This window comes from Barbus barbus, assembly GCF_936440315.1.
Source record: "Barbus barbus genome assembly, chromosome: 35".
In the NCBI taxonomy this organism is placed as follows: Eukaryota; Metazoa; Chordata; class Actinopteri; order Cypriniformes; family Cyprinidae; genus Barbus; species Barbus barbus.
In genome coordinates, this window is record NC_136763.1 from 1805891 (window position 1) to 1815888 (window position 9998).

Sequence of the window (9998 nt, forward strand, 5' to 3'; positions counted from 1 at the left end):
ACATGGTTTCTATAGTTATGGTCAAAACATGGTAACCACAAATTAACCATGAATTTCTGTTGTTTAATAAAAAAAGAAAACAAAAAAAAACGGATTCACGAACCCGCTCCGAAGTTCCGATCTGAATAATTATTATTTTAGATCAAGATGCGCTGGTTTGTCTGTTCCTCCGCTTTTCATGTCTTCAGTCATGTTTAAATGACACTTTCAGCACTACTACTGGCTTAACTCGCTAGTTTTATAACTCAAATAAGCGAAAAAAGTATGATGTTCACAAATAAAACATTGATATTTCCATACCAAAGATAACATTCAACACAAAACATATTCAGGTGAGGTAGTGAAACACTCCATTAATTTGACAAGCTGCAGCTCAAAATACATGTTAGATGGAAACATTGTGCATTATGATCGAGTTTGAGGTTTATAGCCTTTTTGAAATAATTTGAGCTGCAGTTCAGTAGGAAATCAGTGGAAAGCATCCAGTCAGTTCATTGTGAATGTTAAATTGACATATTTGAGAAATTATTATTGTATCTGATTGTATTAGTCGGAGTGATAGTTTTAACAGCCCGGTTGAAGATTAAAGGATTTAACTCGTGCACTGATGTTGTACTGTCTTCCTTACTGTGTTTATTGTCCTTATAGACTTCACAACACCGTAAGAGCTAGAACAGATGAATAAACAATATTGGAAATTGTAATGAATTGACATTCATAAAATAAAACAAACAATCGACCTCATAGCATCAAATTATGAAATTAATACTAACATTCACCCTAAACAACATAAAATTACTTGTAAATAAAACAAACACATGAAACAGGTGTAGAGACACGATACACTAAGTATATAATTGCATAAATGCTCTTGACTACCTTGTTCTCCTTTCCAACCAGGTGCCAAACAACAAAGTCAAAAAACAAAATACTGCAAAATAAAACAATAAACAGTTACTAAATGACTAAATTCACTTAAAAGTGTCCTTAATCCTTAATCTAACTCCGTGATCCATCTCCGTCTTTCGCGCGCTCTCCTGTATTTGCGATTTTTCCGTGTAGTGAGCGGGCTCTGAGCACTTCCGTCAAGCCGCCTTTCAAAATAAAAGTCTCTATAGGTTAAATAACTTAAAGAGTGCAAAGTAACATCCCAAAATATAATAAACACATAACTAATATTAAGAAAGGACAGAATCACATAATGTAAGAATAGTATATAAATCCTGGAAACTAATTCTAATAACTGAGGGTTATTAACACTCCCACCAATCACGAGCGACTATAAATTTCAAACTTTAGTCACGAATGATTTCTAACATATATCGCCAATGTTTAAGGCTAGATGTAAAAGTAAAACTGAAACATATTCCACTATGAATTGCTTAAATCAAAGGATATGTCAGGAAGTTCAGGCTGCCTCTAGAAGCAGGACAAGCTTCTGCACTGGACGCTCGACTACTGACGGTTTTTTCAGACGTTTACCATTCTTCCCCAGATTTCTGTCTCCAAAACGTATCTTCACTCTTCTCACCAAACCATCTTTGTCAACGACAGTCTCGATAACTTCTGCCAAGCGCCACTCATTCCTGGGTAGATCGTCTGCCTTCTCCAAGACTATATCTCCAGCTTGCATGTTCCTTCTTGGTGTAAGCCAGCATTGTCTTGTCGCAATGTTAGACACATACTCCTTGCGCCAACGTCCCCAAAACTGTTCCGCTAAGTATTGGACATGACGCCATCTCTTGCGAGCATATAAGTCTTCTCTGACAAACTTGCCAGGGGGTGGTAGGGCTTGGGTAGTTTTCAGGGTGAGGAGGTGATTAGGGGTTAGAGGCTCAGGACTGCAGGGATCACTTAAATTATCTACAGTGAGTGGACGGCTATTTACAATGGCCATGGCCTCATAGAAGAAGGTTCGCAGAGAAGAATCATCGAGTCTTCCGGATGACTGGGACAGAGTGGAACGAAGAACACTTCTCACAGTTCTAATCTGTCTCTCCCAGACTCCGCCGGTATGACTTGCATGGGGTGTGTTGAAGACAAAGTCACATTGTTTTTCTGCTAGGAACGTTACCAGGCGGTTGATGTCAATCTCTTTCATGGCCTTGGCAAGCTCGTTCTTGGCTCCAATGAAATTACTACCTTGGTCACACCTTATTTGACGAACTGCTCCTCTAATAGCGACGAAACAACGCAGGCCATTGATAAAGGCGTCCGTGGACATGTCATCCAGCATCTCAATATGGATGGCTCTGCAACAGAAACAAGTAAAGAGAAGTCCATACCTCTTGTACGATTTACGGCCTTGTCTGGTGATGAATGGACCAAAAACATCCATTCCACTGTACGTGAATGGAGGGGATGGATCTATACGCTCTGAGGGCAGGTTAGCCATTTTTTGCTCTTCTGTGGGTCTGCGAAACTTGCGACATTTCACACACTGTCGTACAAAGGATGCTACAGTCCTGTTTACTCCTGTTATCCAAAATCCTCTTGATCTGATCTCATTTATAGTCAAGCCTTTTCCTTGATGTGCTGTTTTCTCATGACAATCAGCAATCAGAAGTTTTGTAAGATGGTGTTCCTTTGGAATTATCACTGGATGCTTAACAGAGTTAGGGGCGGCAGCATCACAAAGCCTTCCTCCCACCTTGAGAAATCCGTCGTGATCAACGAAGGCGTCCAGATTGTATAGCCTATTGCTGCGCGGTAGCTGTTTGCCCTTACGGAGTAAGGCTATCTCTTCTGCATATATCTGACTCTGTAAGTCCTTGACGATGATACACTTAGCATCCTCACGTTCTGCCACTGTACTGTGGTCGCTTGACTTGTCCTTCCTGACACGACGAAGTAGACGTGCAACTGCTTGGATGACTTTGGACCATGAGGACAACCTGGTGAGACGGTTGGACAAGCAGGAATACTGTACTGTTTGCGTGTTCAGAGACTGAGCCTTCTTGACCTCCGGGTCACCGATTGGAAGTTGTGCGTTAATGTTCACAGGGGGAAGTATTTGCCGTTCCCACAAGATGTTTGGTCCTCTGAACCAGCGGGAAGTGACAAGATCATTAACATTCAGACCTCGTGATGCATAGTCGGCTGGATTTTCATCCGAGGGAATGTATCGCCACTGTTGAGGAGTTGTAGTGCGATGAATTCTCTGAACTCGATTCGCAACAAACGTGTGGAAGCGGCGAGCTTCGTTGTTTATGTAGCCTAACACTACTTGAGAGTCAGTCCAGAAATATGCCTCTGCATCTGCAAGGTGCATTTCTTCCTTCAACATATCGTTCACTGCAACTGACACAACCGCAGCAGTTAACTCTAACCGAGGGATTGTTGTGACCTTAAGTGGGGCTACTCTAGATTTTGCCATGAGCAAAGAACAATGGATGTCACCTTGTTCATTCTTGAGCCTGAGGTATGAGCACTGGCCATATCCTCTCATGCTGGCATCTGAGAAGTGATGAATCTCTCTCTTTGTGATTCTCCCAAACCCAGCAGGCACAATACAACGAGGAACCTGAATCTTCTCCAAGTTAAGAAGATCGGCCTTCCAATGCTCCCATCCTGGCTGCAAACTATCAGGTAAGGGATCATCCCAGCCCATGCCATTTCGGCACATTTCTTGAAGAATAGTCTTTCCTTTGAGCAAGAATGGTGCAAGAAACCCTAAGGGATCGAACAATGAGGCCACAGTAGATAGTATACCTCTACGGGTTGCTGGCTGGTCTTTAACAATGATGCTAAATTTGAAATGGTCATGTTCCAGATGCCAGTAAATGCCCAAGGCTCTTTCCAAAGTCTGGTCAGTGAGGGAGAGATCGACAGTGGTAACGTCTACAGCACACTCAGAGGGCGGTATTGTCTCCAAAACTGCCTTGTCATTGGATACAAATTTATGCAGCCTTAAACCTCCTAGTGCACAAAGTTGGCGAGCTTCTCGAGCCAACTTGATGGCCTTCTCTGCAGTTTCAACACTGGAGACTCCATCATCCATGTAGAAATCTTGCATGATGAATTGTGAACCTAGGGGATACAGATGTTCACCTTCTCTTGAAAGATGCTTCAGTCCATAGTTAGCACATCCGGGGGACGACGAGGCACCAAACAGATGTACTCTCATGCGGAACGGTTGAGGCTGTGAGTTGAAATCTCCATTTCTCCACCATAGAAAGCGTAAGTAATCGCGATCTGCTTCGTCAACATGGAACTGGTGGAACATCCTCTCAATATCACACATCAGGGCTACAGGGTATTGTCTGAACCGCAAAAGAATGCCAGTGAGGCTGTTCATCAGGTCAGGGCCTGTAAGAAGATGATCGTTTAAACTGGTTCCCTTGTATCTGGCGGAGCAGTCGAAAACCACACGTAATTTCCCTGGCTTCTTCGAATGATACACTCCGTGATGAGGGACGTACCATTTTTCTCCTTCTTTTCCTTCATCAGCAACTACTTCTGCATCACCATTCTCTATTACATCCTCCATGAACTTGACATAATGCTCTCTGTACTCCTGGTCCTTCATTAATCTCCGCTTTAGATGCTGAAGTCTCATGACAGCAAGAGGCTCATTATTCGGAAGACAGGGTCTTTTCTTGAATGGAAGAGGCATTTCCAAGTGGCTGTCTTTATTCATCCTGATGTTTTCTTCCAGTTTGTTCAAGAACATAATGTCCTCTTGAGACACTACTCTTGTGTTTTCTTCAGTATCCTTGAAATCTGACTCCAGCACTTTGATCACATCAGTTGGCGTTACAGCAGGAATCTCCTTAATAGATACTCTGTGACACGTGGTAACACTACTTTGTGACTCATGATGTGTCAAGGAAGGGCCCACAATGCTCCATCCAAGATCCGTGCGAACAGCATATGGTTCGTTGTCAGCTCCAAGAATCACTTCTCTAGGGGCTAAAGCTCTGGAACAATTATATCCTATTAATAGACCAACTTCACAGTCTTGAAGTGGAGGAATTCTCTCTGTCAGAGGAGCAAGATGTTTCCAACAGCTGGCAGTCTCTCTGGTAGGGATGTGGGCACGATCCATAGGAATACATTCCTTAGTATATGCAGGGGGAAGGTCTAGTACTACTGTGGAATTAAAGCCCCTAACTCTAAGACCGGAAACTCTCTCACTTGATATCAACGAATCCTTCCCAACCATAGTGGTGAGCTTAAGTGTCACTGGGCATGAGTCAACCTTTAAACTTTGACTTACTGCATATTCAATAAAGACAGTGTCGCTTTGTGTGTCTAACAAAGCGTAGACAAGTGTCTCAGAGACTGGGTCATTTTGTGAGGACAACCACACTGGAACAATCATTGAGGTGTTAGCAGGTGTGCATCCAGTTTCTACACTTAAAGACATTGTGACCTTTTCATTTACATTCTCTGGGCCTTGAACAGAGGAGAACTTTACCTTACTAATGAAGCTGTCATCGTGCAAGCAGGTAGCATGTCTTCCCTTGCAGGTGTTACAGATATGTCTGGAGCGACAGTCTCTGGCACTGTGACCGAGCTTCAAACATCCGTAGCACAGCTTCGTATCCTTTATGAACTGTCTTCGCTCCTCAAGAGATCTTGCAGAGAATTTAGAGCAATCATGAATTTGATGTTCACTGCCTTGACAGAACAGACATGGTTTAGTGATTTTACCGGTGGGCTTTGGATTCTCATGCTGTGTGACTATCTTCGTATGGAAGACACTGGCCTTGTTCTTACTAACCTTGAGATAATGTTTCTCCTTATTAGCTTCCGAATCATGAAGGGCATGAAAGGAAGTGACGGGGTTACAGGCTACCTCAGCTTCAATGGACATGAAATGGGCAAATTCTCGGAAAGTTGGAAAATCTTGCGTTTCACTCAGCTTTTGTGTAGTTTGGCGGTTCCAGCGGCCAGCCGCCCAATCTGGAAGTTTGCTCACAAGCTTTCTATTCTCCTCACAGTCATTCAGTATTTCCAGTCCCTTCACATGAGGCATAGCGTCTCTACATGAATTCAGGAAATCTGAGAAATTTCTGAGTCCTTCAGAGTCTTTAGGCAAGATTCTGGGCCAGCTTGCGAGTTTCTCTCGGAATGCTCTTTGTATGATGAATGGCTGTCCGTAGCGATCTTGAAGTCTTTTCCACGCATCCTTGTAAGCTTCCTCATCGTTTCTGTAAAACACGCCTTCTAGAGATTTCAGAGCAGACCCAGAAACATACTTCTTCAAATAGTATAACTTATCTGCTGAGGAGATATGCCTCTTGTCGATGAGAGATTGAAATGAAGCTTTCCACTCTATAAAGTGAATGGGGTCACCCTTGAAAACTGTAGGCTCTGGCATGGGGAGTCTGTTTAATGTTATACTGTCTTGGACAGCCTGTGCAAGGTAAGACACATCAGCATTGGGGGTTGGCGATGATACCCTTTCATTGAGTGTTGGCTTAACTGAGGATGAATACACAGGTTTGTGTGTGGGAACGCTTACAGGCTGTAGCAACTCTTCGTTCTGGTTAGCAGAGTGAATGCTTTCTTCCTTGTCATACACTTCTAGTCTTGCTTTAGCTGCTCTTACCTCCTTTATTGCTTGTAATCTTTCAAACTCACTCCTTTGAGCATCCAGTTCTTTCCTTTGCTTCTCTTCTAGAAGTTGTATTTTTTCCCTTTGCTCCTTTTCCTCCATTATCGTTGCATATTCTGCTTCCTTTGCTGCAAGCTCTGCTGCTGCCTCTATTCGTTTAGCCATCAGGACGGAGTTCAGTGAGGGTTGACTTATGGGCGTACTCGACTTTGAGCTGATACGTGAAACCGTAGAACCGTAGATGGAGCGAGCATAATCTCGATCAAGCAATTCACGAAGATGCCCCCTTGCTCTCTCGCTGTCAAAGTCTCCATCCACACCAGAGATCCTCTCATAAGCGATCTTTACAATATCCTTTGTCACGGCATCGCAAGCATCAATTCTTCTTCTTGTATCAGTGGGTGGAGTTGCATGACTTCGAACCCTTATGTATGCATTCATCACTGTGTCTCTTTCGTTTTCCAATGTGTCTATAAGTGTTGCTAGTTGACTTTCAGGGATGTCTGTTTTCAGCTGCCCTCTTGCCTTTCGAGCCTCAGCCTTCCATTTTTCATATGCATGCATAAGCTTTCTCTCTGCCCTTTCTGACTCCTCTCTTTGATATGCAAGCATCTTTTCTGTTGGAATTCGTTCGCGGGCAGAGCGACGCACTTCATCTCTCCTTGCAACTTCAGATTGATATTCTATCTCATCGTCTGTTTCTTTGTTTTGTGCAACTTTAAATACTTCAATTTCCTTCACAGGAGTGCACAAATTTGATCCTTGGTCCGTCATCATTTACATCAGCAAATGGAATCAATGGGGGCAAGCTCTTACTTTAACAGCCCGGTTGAAGATTAAAGGATTTAACTCGTGCACTGATGTTGTACTGTCTTCCTTACTGTGTTTATTGTCCTTATAGACTTCACAACACCGTAAGAGCTAGAACAGATGAATAAACAATATTGGAAATTGTAATGAATTGACATTCATAAAATAAAACAAACAATCGACCTCATAGCATCAAATTATGAAATTAATACTAACATTCACCCTAAACAACATAAAATTACTTGTAAATAAAACAAACACATGAAACAGGTGTAGAGACACGATACACTAAGTATATAATTGCATAAATGCTCTTGACTACCTTGTTCTCCTTTCCAACCAGGTGCCAAACAACAAAGTCAAAAAACAAAATACTGCAAAATAAAACAATAAACAGTTACTAAATGACTAAATTCACTTAAAAGTGTCCTTAATCCTTAATCTAACTCCGTGATCCATCTCCGTCTTTCGCGCGCTCTCCTGTATTTGCGATTTTTCCGTGTAGTGAGCGGGCTCTGAGCACTTCCGTCAAGCCGCCTTTCAAAATAAAAGTCTCTATAGGTTAAATAACTTAAAGAGTGCAAAGTAACATCCCAAAATATAATAAACACATAACTAATATTAAGAAAGGACAGAATCACATAATGTAAGAATAGTATATAAATCCTGGAAACTAATTCTAATAACTGAGGGTTATTAACAATAGTTGATGTAAAAAGAGCAAATGAGAGAAGCAGATGAACACAAAACAGCAGAACAACATAAAGTTAAAGAGAGTAAACTATCATTCATCTGAACTCTGCTTGAATGTTTCAAACACTTCGGCTCTTACTCCACACATGAGTCTTTCTTTAACTTCAGGTAATATCAATTGTATGACCTATTTTCAGATGCAGCCGGAATTACAACAGTGGTTATATACGCATACATTTGATTGTTTGATCAAAATTACTGCTAGGGACAATTTAGTAGTCGCTGGATATTGGTCACTAAATTCTACACCCTTGATCTTAAATGTTAAATTGTCAATATCCTGGAATAATCTGAATGTAGATTATGCACATTTAAATTTGAGAATTTGAAGCATGTTAAGCATGTTATGTTGTACAAAGTTTAGTTTAAGAATTGGATCTGAAATATGTTTGATTGTCGTCACAATGCCAGAAATCTGGTCCTGAAACAGAAGTATTTTTTTCCAGTTGATTTTGGGTGGAATATGACCTGAACATGTTAAAAGGCTTTGTGAGACGGAGTTAAACCTCTCAGCAAATCTCTCTCTGTCTGTCCGGCAGAAGGTCACGGGTGTCAGTAATGAGATGCTCTTTCATCTGTCACTCTGATGTCTGAAGACTAGCTGGACTTTAACTTCAGAGGTACCTGCACGTCATTCTGTTCTTTGGTTATCTTACTGCTGCTTTTCTATCTTACTATGTACTAATGGATTTATTGTTTAATAAGAAGTGACATGAAATCCAGGATTGACTTTTGGAAGTTTATGACTGGAGAATGATTCATTATGAAGGTAATCTCACTTCTGTGTCCCACCAGCAGGTGGAGATAAGAGGAAGCTGAAGCTCTTGAAGGAGCGCAGATTCTGCACATGGAAGACTAGCATACTGCATACTGCACACTATATACTCAAGGTTCATGACTTTGTGTTTGGATTTACCAGATGAGATTTTTTTTTTCTAAATCGTTTATAGGGATGTTCTGGAAAAAAATGGTGTAGAATTTACTTAAATAATTAAAGTATCACTTTGAATTAAGTGTGACATTTTAAAGTAGAATGACAGCATTTTACAGAAAGAATAGTATTTTCTTGTAAAACCTACCCCAACAATGTTTTATTAACTTACAAATATAACTTTTTTACAGTGTAAATATTTTTACTGATTATATATATTTTTTATTAATTTCCATGATTTTAAAATTAATTGATATTTCACGTTTTACATTAACTATGTATACTGGATACGGTTTACTATTTTAGTCTATACCATGTGTGGTCTATGCCATGTTAAATATTTCAAACATATTTGTTTTATTGCAAAGTAGAAACAGCAGTGTGTTTGAAATACATAAAACATGAAAGGAAAGAGTTGGTGTGGAATTGTTATCTTAAAAATAAGTTTGTAATCTAAATTTGTATGATCAAATAACGAGTCAAAAAAATTAATAATTGTGGTATATATTTTGTAGTATGCATACTGGAAAAAGTGTGCTTGTAGTATGATGCAATTCCGGTCATACTTGTAGCTTTACTTAACATTTACAAACTTCACAAAGTCTCTCGTGCACTATGCAGAGTATTATAAAGCTGAAAGAAGCTCGATCGTGTCTCAAACAGATAGAAAAGTCATTTGGTCATAGCCGTCCATTCGTCCTCTGGGATCATGGTGAAATGACAGAAGGCTGTCTGAATCATGAATGACACGATGATAATTATTGATGTCTGGAGAGGTACATGTGTCCTGACACACCATCACTGTCCTGCGGTCAGAAGAAGAGCATCATCATCATCATCCGCGATGGAGACGCAGTGAAGCTGAAAATAGCGGATGATCTGTGATTGTATTAGTCCGTGAGATCAGCCGCTGATAGAGCCCTTAACACGGAGAAATTGATT

At 40.8% G+C, this 9998-nt stretch overlaps 1 protein-coding gene across 1 annotated transcript; it reads right to left on the minus strand.

Annotated features, from left to right (window-relative positions):
• Positions 1–618: 618 nt before the first annotated feature.
• On the minus strand, positions 619–7875 carry LOC306854738 (uncharacterized protein). The gene is made up of 2 exons (XM_079392981.1): positions 7695–7875; positions 619–7483 (listed from the first exon to the last, which is right to left on the minus strand). Exon 2 carries the CDS (start codon positions 7337–7339, stop codon positions 1409–1411), a length of 5931 nt encoding a protein of 1976 aa, XP_079249107.1. The 5' UTR covers positions 7340–7483; positions 7695–7875; the 3' UTR covers positions 619–1408.
• Between the last annotated feature and the right edge of the window lie 2123 nt (positions 7876–9998).